Genomic DNA, 12,903 nt, shown 5'->3' with positions numbered 1-12,903 from the left:
CTCTAGAAATAATAGTTGTGCTTCTGAAGAGTTATGGGCTCTTTTTATCCTGGAAACCCAGGAACTATCTACCTAACAAATCACCTTTCTCTATTTAAACCACTAGAAATCACAAGGCAAAACTGCTGACCTGTCCCCGGCAAGTGTGGCATGTCCCGTCTCCATCAAGATTTAATGGATGTGTCTGCTGCACCAACTTCACTCCTGATTTCACCATGTCCGCTATGCCAATGGGTCTCAGCTGGTGGGAATTCTGCCCTTTCAGAGACATTCGGGAGCCTGGAGACATTTTGGTCACAGCATTGCAGGGGGGCATGTATGCTGCTGGTATCTATCAGTTAGAGGCCAGAGATGCAATTAAACATCCCACAGTGGGTAGGAAAGACCCTACAACAAAGAATCATCTGGGCCAAAACTCAGTAACGCCACTGCTGAGAAACCCTGCCCTATACTTTCGTCTATCTTCCTCTGTCTTCAGCTAGTCATCTTGCTGAGTTACGTGTATTATGCACGACCTTCCTGGGGTCTTTTTAGAGAACGAGGAGGAGGAGGGAGGCAGAACATTCATAGAGTCTTAGCAAAATCGCTCACATCAACAGCATTCGGTAAGCAAGTCATTTCCTAGGCAGAATTAATTCACTCAAGCTATTTAGCAGCTTATTACAATTCACTTTCTCAGTGAACATTCATGTTTTGAAAAACTAATACATCAAATAAGAATATCTTTAAGCTGGAAGATGTTCAAGACACCAATGTATCATTTTTCCATCTTTGGCTTTGTAATTAATTCTTTGAAACACAAATTTCAATTAGTGGCACAAAACTTGTTTCAGAAACATCCTAAAATGCATTATTAGATCAAACTATGATGCATTCACCTAAACAGAGCTGTACCACTAATTTCATCTATTTAAAGAATTACTTTTCTTTCCTTCCTTCCAAGAGAATTACATAAATTATCACTTTGATACCACTATCTCACTTTTGTCCATTAGTTCAACTTCAAAAAAGTCAATTCCTTTGCTTGTAATCATCTGTCCCCCCCCACACACACACACAATGACCACCAGTAATACAATTTCACCACAGCCTGGAGAGCACCACACAGCAGCACATAAATGTAACCGACTGTGGTTTACATGAAACAATAAATTCAACAGTCAAAATGTGTAAAAGAAAAACAATTTCAAGCTAACACCATATTACAGTTGTTGTTTTTTTTTAATGGCATCTGTGTGTTTAGTTATCTGTGAATCACTTCTCAAAGTTTAGCTGAGGAACATGACACTGAGGAAAACATCACACGGAATAAAATAACTTGAACTTTGCTAATATATCATCTGTTTTCCTGTCACTTTAATATTCTAGATGTTTCCCTGACCTTTATTTAGGGCTCTGATTTATGCCTGAGGTTGTTTACTTACCCAGAGTCATTAAATTCCCCTGGTACCTACCATCACTTCCTCGGCTAGGGAGCTAATGATTCTGGCTGCAGTTAACAAGCATTAAGAGCAGACAGTCCTCGGCAGCCATCGTCCCTTCACTTAAGGTGGGGGAAATTCTTACAAAATCCCCGAAACTTGAAAATACACCCCCAATCCCAAAGTATTACGAGTCCCATTTTACCAGTGAGGAAACACATTCAGAAAGATTAGATTCTCCAAAGTGACCATCAAAATAGGAGGGACGGGGCGGGCCGCGGTGGCTCAGCGGGCAAAGTGCTTGCCTGCCATGCCGGAGGACCTCGGTTCGATTCCCGGCCCCAGCCCATGTAAAAAACAAACAAACAAACAAAATACAATAAAACAAGAAAATGTTTAAAAATGTTTCCCTTCCTTCCTTCCATCCTTCCTTCCTTCTCTCTGTCTTTCCTTCCCTTCCTCCCTCTCTTAAAAAAAAAAAAAAAATAGGAGGGACAACAAGGATTCAACCCCAAGATGCCTAACTCCAAAGCCCACGCTCCTTCCACTATCCTAAACTGTCTCCCAAAGAGGGAGGGACTCATGTGACACAGACACGAAAACCCCAGAAAGTTAAGCTTGACTTTCTCTTCCACCCCTGGCCCAGGAAGAATCCTCAGAGAAGATTCGTTACTTAAGACTCAGGTGTCAGCCAATCTGAAGGCCGGTCCTAACTGATCGCCCACACAAGTGATTTCTCCAGCTTCTATAGCGGAAACCCCTAACTCAGAATATCGAATCACAAAATAGTAGCAGTGGAAGAGACCTAAAACATCCTCAGTCGTCTAATTTCCTGGTTATCCTGGACAACTGAGTTTGGACCAGTCAAGCAGACTATTCAGGTTTACCAAGGTAGCCCGTGCACAAACCCAGAGCCGAGCCCAAACGCCCTGACTTGCCAAGGAGCCTGTCACACCATTCTTCCTTACCACTGGGCTCCCAGCAACCCCATGGCATTCATCACTCTATCATAATCTACTTGTACAACTTTCTATGATTTTTATATTCATACATGCTCTGTCACCCCAGAGTCACTAAAAAAAATATTTTTCAGCCAAGTGTCTCCTGAGCCAGGCACACTTACAACCAGCATTAATGCACCGGTAGGAAGTGGTTGGCCTGTATTTGCTCACACATATTATGTTTTTCTCAGGTGCCCAGACACCAGTCAGGGAGGAGTACAGGGTGGCAGTGTTTTAGCACTGGTTAGTTTTCCCTCTGGCTTGGGCTTGTCACCTCGCCCCCTCCTCCACATCCTGAGGGGTGGGAGAGACAGAGCAGCACCCCAAGACCACGTATCATGGCAGAGGCCTTTAGGATCCTAAATTATCTTCTTTAGAGCCAGCTGCTCTGCCGTATGACAGGGGCTAAAAGGATCCAGTCAGGGCAGCACATCCCAGCTCTGGAAGAGATCAGGAAACTGGAGAAGAGGAATGGCATGTGCCACATGAAGCAGTGGTTTGAGGCAGGACCCCAGGTGGGGCTGCATTCGGTAGAGCATCAGTCACCTAAAAATAGGAAAGTTATGATTTCAGCTATAAAAAAAGGGAAAATCCTCCTCGCACTGTTTTTGCAGATTAAGTTCATTGACCAATGTAACGCTCCTATTACCTGGCAAAGACAAGGCACTCAGATTTGGATTCTCGTTCTCCTTCCTACCACAGTCTATTTCATCAGACCCACACAGAGAAAACCATCACGCACTGGACTCCTATTCCACAACATCCACGGAAGTTCAGAATAAACTCTACCAATTTCTGGGGAAAAAACTTCAACATGAACTCTTCCTATAAAATGATGTGTGAGCGCTTTAACTGGACAAACACCAAAAATTTATATTCATTCCACGATCTTAGATTAAGAGGAAAAATGGACTGTTTGAACAAGTCCACAGTGGACAGCAGTTGCAAAGTAAACTCTGACCCAAGAGGCAAAACAAACATTATTAAGAAAAACATATTTAAAAATCACAAGTCACAAGTTCTCAGCAGCCTAGGGGCCTCACCTGGTTAAAATGGAAATAATTTAGAAAGATTCAGAAAAACAAGACTTCAGAAATTGGCAAATGATCAGAGAACTGATAGGAGAGTAAAATGGTCCTGGGAGATGGGAGGGGGAGTGGATGTGGGGCCAGGTAAGCTATTTTTATCAGCTTAATTTCTTCTTAAAGGGGAAAAAATAAGCACAGAATATAAAGGGAATTGTACAAGAAAAAGAAGGAAAGGACTGAAGAAATAAGAAGAGGGAGAGGGAGAGGAAGAGAGACGGAGTGGGTGGTAGAGTAAGGATGTGTGGAAACTACAATGCCCACCTGGGCTCTCTGCCCCAGTTCCCTAAAGCGGGGTCACATCACCACCCGTCAGCTCTAGGGCGTCCCACCAGAGAATCTAAAACCAATCTTCTTTCTCTTTGGGTAAAAATAAAAAAATAAATAAGACGTTAAGACCTAAGGAAACAACATTCCAAGACCTTAAGATGTCAATAGGTCCCTGGTTCATACTCCTGATTTCTATCTGGTCTTGATATCCCACAGCCAGGTTCCTGCCTCTCCCTCCCTAGTATTCCCAAAACTCTAAGTCTGGGGGCCGGCCTTGGGTCCCAGGGTCTCGCTCTGACTAGCTCCCCGACTCTGAAATACAGGGGACGAGATCCCAACGTGGTTGCCAGGCCTCCGTGCTGCCCACCTGCCCAACAAACACCGCCAAACCCTTGCCCCATTTCTGCTGCGAGACCTCCCCAGGACTTAGGGCTGGCTGCAGAACTCTGCATGATGGTGCTAGGGTCCTTCGTCCAGTTCCTGTCCTGCGCTCCGAGGACTGATGCCCAGAGCTGGGTCCCAAGCTGCTCTCCACCACATTAGCGGACCTGCCTCAACACGGCACCCCCAGCAGTCCAGACCCGGCCAAACCTGCAGCCCCTCCAGGGGCACCAACAAGAGAAGCATGGGAAGGGGGAAATGACAGAAAGACATTTAAGAGGGAAGAAGGAGAGAAAATGCAATGAGGGAGAAAGAAGAGCAATTAAGATTTAGCAGATTGTGCAAACAATGAATCCATCTTGTCTTCACACTCTGCCACTCACTTGGGTAATGAGTAAGCGAGGAACTTCATCACACTGATGACTCTGTCCTCTGAAATTGTGATTGGCTGACCAACCATTATTTCTAGCTCTGTGCATGTTTTTAGCTATTCTTCATGAAAAGATCTACTTGCCATGAAGAAAATTCTTCTCCAGGTTGCAATAGCAAAGGACAAATCGCGATGTTTCCAGCAACCATGCGAAATCAGGTAAGGAAAAGACTTTTGCCTTTGGGTATAGGTTCATAACTCCAGCTAACAGAAGCATGCCTCAGAAGCCACCGGGTGGTAAAAACAGGCAGAAGCTAATTTGCTGTCAAGAATGCCCTGGATTCCTAAAGCAACCTGCCAAGACTGCACTGACCTGCATAACTACGACCAGTGCAGCAACCAGAAATGAGCGAAGAGGTTGAAGAGTTTTAGCATATTCTTCATTTACCACATCTGCAAATAATAATTCTAAGACCACTATTAAAATTACTAATTTTAGCCGAAAAGAATCGGCAAGACTGTTTCCCTTTCCCCTACAAATAAAAGAAAAATGAAAACCATACCTAAGAACCTCAATCAACAACCTGACAAGCTAAAGAACCAGACCGACCGCCTCTAGCTCCGAAGGCAGGAATACACAGACATCCGAGGATGCCTGAAAACAGACTTGGGCAGACGAACAAGCAGCTCTACAGTCAGCAGCTGACCCAGCGCCGTCTCCCACGCTCCAGGCCTTAATTCCGTCTTCTTGCCTGCCCTCGTGGTGAAAGGGCTCTGCCTTGACATGGATCTAAAGACTGCATCGAAATGATAACACTGGGCAGAAAGTTGCAATCTGCCCGAGAATAAGCACGCCCCATCTACGCAGGTATAGACAGTCTGCCTCTCCAGAAACCTCGTGTATCATACATGAACGTGAGACAGATAAATTGGGCTTCCTCTCCTTAAATGGGGACATTAAACAGTGAGCTCCTCAGCCACGTAAGTGTTTATCTAAAGAGTAACAAAACCCATTTCACAACACATGAAAGCATAGCACTGACTTGACTGGTTTGGGTGGGGAAGTCCAAGGATCCCCCTTCCATTTGTCCCGTCACAGCGAGGGGAAGCGGCAGTGCCTCTCTGCAGGGCTCCACGCTTTCCTTCGTCCTCTGACTCCACAGGTTCCATCACAGCTTACTGCCAGCAGCCTCAGCCTCCCCACCACCGCCAGGCCCCTTTCCTGCCAAGCTCCCTTCCAGTCACAGGAAAGGGCACGCCCCAGAGCCCTGAAGCAGAAGTAAGCTCAGCACGTTTGAGAAACAAAGAGCAAGCACGGCGGATGGGAACCCCCTTTGCCCCATCATCACAATCTGCCAACTCTGCCCCCAGCTGGGTACACCGCACTCTCTTTGTGCCAGGTACCATCCTGGGTGCTGTAAGGTCCTTATCTCGCTTCATCTTTAAAACCGCCCTCCGAAGTGGTCCTATTTTTATCCCTATTCTACAGAGGAGGAAATGAGGCTCTGAGAGCTTAAGTAACTTGACCAAGGTATCAGAGGGAGTGGCAGGTAATACTGAGACCCAAGACCAGCCGCACACTCATGCTCTTAATATCCTGTTTCCATCCCATTCTCGTGCACGGGCCTCAGCACCCTGTCAGCCACCTAGAGACCAGCGGTGGGAAGTGCCTATGCCTGGTCCATGTTGGCACAGGCCAGCTGGACAGGTGGAAGAGAGCTTCACAGCCTGCTTCCTTTCTGCTCTCAATTTTTCTCACTGAACTTCTCTACTTCCTCCACCCCTAATATGTGATATATCTCCTAAGCCTGTGTCCACAAACAACAACCAAACTGTGAAAGACTCACTGAGCAAGGAAACTGCTTGCAAAAAAAGGAAGGAGAAAGGGAATTAACGTTTACAGAATGCCTTCTGTGTGCCAGGCCCTGATAGAAACACTCTCCGAACTTTATTTCAGGGAGATGATACTTCCTGAGAATATCACAGTAGAAAAACCTGACATGTTCCATTTGGATTTCTGCATTCCACAGTGCAGACACTGACTGAGATGTCTACAGCAGATACAGTATAAATTTAGGAGATAGCACCTACTACTCTGCTGTGTTCCTCAAGACCAATCATCATCCTAAGTCCCCTGAGCCGAGATAGAATTTTCTACCCTTTCGCACCTCAGAGCACGTTCTCTGAAGCCTCCCACTCTGCTTCCTCTGTCTGGTAAGAGCTTCCATCAGCCTTTAAAGCTTGGCTCCTAAGTGTGAAGACTTCATCCTGGGACCCTCTGATTAGTCCTAAAGCAACCATCTCTACACACACACACTTAGTCCCTCCAAGAGGCTCAGGCGCCCTCGGGCAATTAAGTCATGGTGGCTTACCACGACTTCCCAGGGTGCCAGGGCAGGTGTGTGGCCTAGTCCCCCAGTGCAGCCTTCAATACACAAGGACACTCAGACACCTGGACAGCATTCACAACAAAAGCTCACAGCAACACGTATTAGAGAGGGAAGAGCACACCTCAACAAATGTCACCTAGAAGAAATGGAACGGGAAAAACCGCAAGAGTGATGGTGGGGGGAAAAATTACAAAAACTTAGCACTTACACAAGAAAACATAATCCCATTTTCAGCACATACGTCCACTGCCCCCTCTGAACACTAATCTCTTCAAAGGCAAGACTACTTCATTCATCTTAGCGAAAGTCCCGACAGAGTCCACACTTCGTGTATGTGTTGCGTGAATAAACGACTGTCTGTGCTCAAGGGTATTAGTAGGGGATGCCCACCTCAAGGAATTAGAGATGCACCATTGGGCGGAAATGCACAGAAGTCTAAAGCTTAAAATGCCTCTATACATGGGAAAGGAGAGAAGGATTAGCTACATTTTTAAAAAGTCCCTGGAACTGGGTTAAGTGGGGGTCCATTCATTCTCCACCACCTAAAAATTCTATTGCTACTTCTTTGTAATTAATTGAAGCAAACCAATTTTACCCATCTCATCTTTTTCTCACAGGAATTCCTGCCACAAGGAAGGTCAAGGCAAAGTAAACAAGAATGCAGCCTGCAAGACTAGAGAAAGATGTGGCTTAAAAGCTGTGTGTCCTCTACGGGGGGATGAGGGTAAAAGGATTATCTCTACGTACAAAATAATTTTACATTTTATGTCTCAGAAATTATATTTCACTAAAATTGGGCACTGTGGGGCATTTCTCTATTTAGGATTAAATGAGAATTAGGGAAAGGTGGAAAAGTCAACTCTTGAGAATTTCTGAAAATTTAGACATGACTTAAATAATTCAGGCAAATATAATTAAATGACAGCTTTTTAATTTTTTTTATTGTGAATAAGGCTCTCTTTACCCTGCAGCTAATTAAAACAAAACAAAAAGTTCTACAGGAAAATGACAATGAAAATATCAATAATTCAAGACTTCGATAACTGCTGTAAAAACCTTTTAAGGATTCTTACATTTCAGAATCTCACATGGTTACGATATCTCACAACCAAAATTTAATCACCCACAATGGCACACAAGCTAATTTGAAATAAAAAGACCAAACAAACCAGGTGAAAAGAATCTATTTATCAGCAGCCCAGGAGTATTACATGGCTCATGGTACAGAGGACCTAACCACAGCAGGATCAAAAATAAAGCACACGAGTCACAGCTTCTCCAAACTAGCGCAATGTCAGGGCCACCTACTCTGGCCTGCCACGAAATACTTACATGACCCAGCCCCATGCACACAGCACAGTCTTTACCTCCCCTGAGTTTTACTTCCCTCCATAGTCATTATCACGATCTAACATCATATATATTTTACTTATTTGCTTACTGCCCTGTCCCACATTGGAGTATAAGCTTCAGGAAGACAGAGATCAGGGTCACTTTTGCTCCCTGGTCAATCACCATTATTAGGACAGTGCCTGGCACTAACAGATGCAGCTGCCATTAGTGCTATTCATTGGCATTTTGGGATCTCCCCTTTCCAAGCAAACAATGATACTGTACTTTCTGGCCCCTTTGTGGTTGGATGAGGCTTCTTGACAAGTCCTGACCAGTGGTATGGGCAAAAGTGGTGTGTGTCCCTTCTAAGCCAAAGTGTTTCATTCTTGGAGTGAGCCCTGCTACAAGGGACCAGTTGTGCCAGGTGGGGGTTGTTCTTGTCAGCCAGAGTGAAGACATCCCAGACAGAGCCCCCAGTCAACCCACAATGAATGTGGAGCATAAGTAAAAAATAAATCTTTATATTTTAAACACTGAGGTAGGGCTGGGAGGTTGCAATTGCCCTTCCTAACTGATGGAATGGCCATTCAACCATATTCATGGTTGAATGAGTCATCTCCCCTCATACAGCTCATATAGCATAATGAGCTCTGTCTAAGGGGAACCCATTTACTCATAATGCAGACCATTCTAATTTGGAACAAGTGATAGGTTCTTCCTGATATTGAGTCAAAAACTCTGTTCTTAGAAGATTGCATATGGCAGGACAGGGTTTTCTATCTGCCTGTCTTTTCACATCTCCCTCAAGCATTCCTACAAAGAATGATTTGATTGATCAGAATGAAGAGAGACTTAGAAGCGATGCTGTGAGAAGTGATCAATATTAACAGAAGAAAGATTTGTTAGTCTTATAAATGTTTTGCTGGGGAAGCCTCTGAAGAGCTGAGAGCCCCCTCCCAGCCAAGCACAGGGCCTCAAGGATGAAACAGCCTCTCCAAGATGGACCAGAGATCTGGGAAGAGCACAGAGGAAGAAGGATGTTAGGCCAAGAAGAGATTCTCAGCTGCCCAGGTGCAGTGGTTTTATAGAATATCCACAAATATTTGATGCACCCCCCTTCAAGAGGAAGAACTTAAAGCCCCTAGCCCTTGAGCATAGGGCTACACATGGCGACTTGCTTACAAGGAAGAGAATGCAGCAGAAGTGATGGTGTGCGACTTCTGAGGCTTGACCATAAAAGGCATTGAGGCTTCCTCCATGCTGTCTCCCTCCTGGAGCACTCTGTCTGGGGAAAGCAAGCTACAACATCTGGAGGACACTCATTGAGGTCCACCCTGATGAGAGTTGAGGTCTCCTGCCAACAGCCAGCACCACCCTGCCAGCCCTGTGGGTGAATCACACTCGGAGTGGATCCTCCAGCCCCAGGCAAGCTTCAGATGACTGCAGCCCTGGCTACAACCCCACGAGAGATTTTAAGCCAGAGCCACCCAGCTAAGCTGCCCCTGAATGTCTTGACTAAGAAAATTCTGGGGTAGAAAATCTTTGTGCAGTTTTTTAATCTAATTTTTTGGAGGGGGTGCTGGGGAGAAAGGAGGCAATTACTTACTAAGCTAAAAAAAAAAAATTAATATACCAAGCATCCTGGAGCCTGGGTGTGTGCGTGTATGCTAATGTGAAGGATGAGTGCATCAGTTACTTCACGAACTGACTCAGATGACTCAGACCCAGCTGAGTGGATATGAACATGCTCTACCAAGTGCAGCATTCCCTGGTCCCTAATCCTACGTTTTCTTAGTCTTCATATTTAAGTGAAGAACAGTGATTCCTCTCCTTGCTGCCTTGATCTTTCTGTTGTTGGTCACCTAGTGGTTGACACTGAACCTGGCACACAATCATGTGCAGCAGCTGCTTGTGCAGTTATTTAACCTGGTGTAGAACCAGCTGTGCCAGGCTCCAGGGCTTCTGAGGAGTGTCTCACAGTTTAGAACGATGACTACTTTTTGTTTCCAAATGGTCCCCCACCCTCCCTCTTCCTTTATTCCCTGGTAACCTCTCATCCACTTTCTATCTCTGCAAATTTGCTATTTCTAGTCATCTCTCATAAGTAATATCATACAGTATTTGTCCTTATTTGCCTTATTTATTTCACCGAGCATAAAGTTTTCAAAGTTATTCTATGTGGCAGCATGACTCAGAATTTCATTCTTTCTTATGGCCTAAATAATATTCCATTGTGTGTATGTAACACATTTGGTTTATCCATTCATTTGTTGACGGACACTTGGGTTGTTTCTCTCTTTTGTTTATTGTGTATAACAAATAATACATATTGCTGTGGAATTCTGTTTGAGACCCTGTTTCCACTTTCTCTGGGTATACCGAGAAGTGGAATTGCTGGGTCATATGGTAATTCCATACTTACCTTTTTGAGGACGTACCATACTGCTTTCCAGAACGGCTGCACCATTTCCCTCTCTCACCAACAGTGTACTAGAGTCCCACTTCTCCATGTCCTCTCCAGCACTTATTATTTTCTGCTTTTTAAATAACAGCTATCCATAGGTGCATGAAGTAGTATCTCGCTGTGGTTTTGATTTTCAATTTCCTAATGGTTAATGACATTGAACATCTTCTCATGTTCTTGTTCTTATTGGCCATTTGTATATATTCTTTGGAGAAATGTCTACTCAAGTCCCTTGCCCATTTTTCAATCGGGGTTGTCTATCTTTTTGTTGTTGCATTGTAAAGTTCTTTATATATTATGGATATTGAGCCGTTATCCAATATATGCAACTTTTTCCTCCCGTTCTGTTGGCAATCTTTTCACTTTTTTGATAATCTCCTTTTATGCACAAAATCTTTAATTTTGGTGAAGTCAAATTTATCCATTGTTTTTTGTTGTTGCTGCTGGTATTTTTTTGGTGTCCTATCTAAGAATCCATGGGCAAATCCCAGGTCATGAATATTTGTCACTATGTCATCTTCTAAGAGCTTCATAGTTTTTTTCTTATATTTGGGTCCTTAATGCATTTTGAGTTGATTTTTGTATGCAGTGAGAGGTAGTTAGGGCTCTAATTTCATTTATTTTCATGTAGATATCCAATTTGCCTAACACCATATGTCGAAGAGATTATTCTTTCCCCATGGCATGTACTTAGCCTTTTTGTCAAAAATCTACCTTGATCTAAGTACAGCCTTCCACATATCACACGTAAAAGCCAGTTTTATTTCTTTAAATCACACCAGTTATGATAGGCCTTTAACGTAACATGACTCAGATCATTCTGAAGTACTGAAAACTGCAAAGAAAGGAGTGGGCCACTGTTGAAAGTACCTGAATGCAGAACAATGGAATGACTACTTCATTTTAATTTATTCATACTAAACCTTGTTCCAAAAATGATTTAAAGAACCTAGGAGAATAAGCCTCATGAGAATGACTGTTGTTGACACTGACCCACTGCCATCTTCAGCTGTGGCTGCCTTTCTTATCTTTCCTTAGAACTTGAGCTTGATTTTCTGGGTAATGCAATATATTATTAAACAGAAATTCAGTGGCTGCCATATTTGCCTTGTATAAAGAGTGTAAAGCTACAGCTCCAACTGTATGCACGCCAGCAAGCTAGGAAACACGTAGGTAACGCACAAACACAAAAGAAAAAAAATACTACATGCTGCAAAAGGTTTTCTCATCTCATTTCACCATCTTCTACCTCTTTTCTAATTGGTGTATTAAGTGTTAGCGGGAAAATGATCAATAAACAATCCAAGGTTTGACTTCTGTAGAAAGGTTTATGGAGTTACTAATCATCCTGGATGAGGACAGGAAAGAAGGGAACATGGTACGAGGTTAAGATAAGGCTAAAAACAAGACGGTGCAAAGCTTTGCCAGGGAGTCAGCTTCAACAGAAAACAGGACTTTGAAAACAAGCAGTGGAAAGGGGAAAATTAACTTCTTTAGATCCCCCGAATCCCATAGGCATTTCCTCTAAGATTAATGTCCCATACCACTTCTACCATGGAGCAACAATGGAAACCTAACATCCGAAGCATCAAAAAAATAAAGGTCATCATAGATTCTTTTTGCCTCCATAAAAAAAAAACAGGGTGTCGCCTATGAAAGAAATGCTGGTTTTCAATTCAATTCCAAGAGCATTTATGGAGTGTTTACTCTGTGTTAAGGCACTAAAACAGGAAGGGGGGGAGGGTGCTAAGCACCCGGGGTCCTTGTGATCAGGAGTATTACAATCTGAAAAGTGACTCGACCTTTGAAAGTCTCAGATCCGTTTGTGAATCCTATAAAAAGTATAGATCTTGATAAGCAAATATAGAGATAAATACAAAACTTTGCGATTTCAGGGTAAGCATAGGTCCTCAAGGCCCACGGGTGCAGGGTAAGTACACCTGATCACAAAAGTGGAAACAACACATGCAGAGTTTTATTTAATAAGATGTTACAAAGTATGTAACATTAGATATTTGCCTAGCCTCTCTTCTGTGCCACTGAAAATATCATCTCCGATCTCATCAAATATCAGGTATCACAGAGAGGGCCAAATATGCACATTTATGTAAAATTAACATTTACTAATATTTCTGGTATCACCTTTTACAGGTAACAATAATTGAACTTAAGTGAAAGTCGCACAAAAC

The 12,903-nt window shown here is 43.5% G+C and overlaps 1 protein-coding gene across 20 annotated transcripts in view; it reads right to left on the bottom strand.

The window, feature by feature from the left end:
• MAST4 (microtubule associated serine/threonine kinase family member 4) overlaps positions 1-12,903 on the bottom strand; it is a 632,749-nt gene that overhangs the window by 479,397 nt on the left and 140,449 nt on the right. The window contains exon 1 of one of the 20 annotated variants that reach the window (XM_077117362.1): positions 131-666. The exons of the other annotated variants lie outside the window; for them this stretch is intronic. Within the exon in view, the coding sequence (XP_076973477.1) occupies positions 131-316 (186 nt within the window). The 5' untranslated portion in view covers positions 317-666. Of the gene's footprint in view, positions 1-130; positions 667-12,903 lie in introns of those variants that run through there. 20 annotated transcript variants of the gene reach the window in all.

This window comes from Tamandua tetradactyla, chromosome 9 (assembly GCF_023851605.1).
Source record: "Tamandua tetradactyla isolate mTamTet1 chromosome 9, mTamTet1.pri, whole genome shotgun sequence".
NCBI classification, from domain to species: domain Eukaryota; kingdom Metazoa; phylum Chordata; class Mammalia; order Pilosa; family Myrmecophagidae; genus Tamandua; species Tamandua tetradactyla.
Note: the sequence above shows the minus strand (reverse complement) of the source record. Positions and strands in the feature narration are given on the sequence as shown.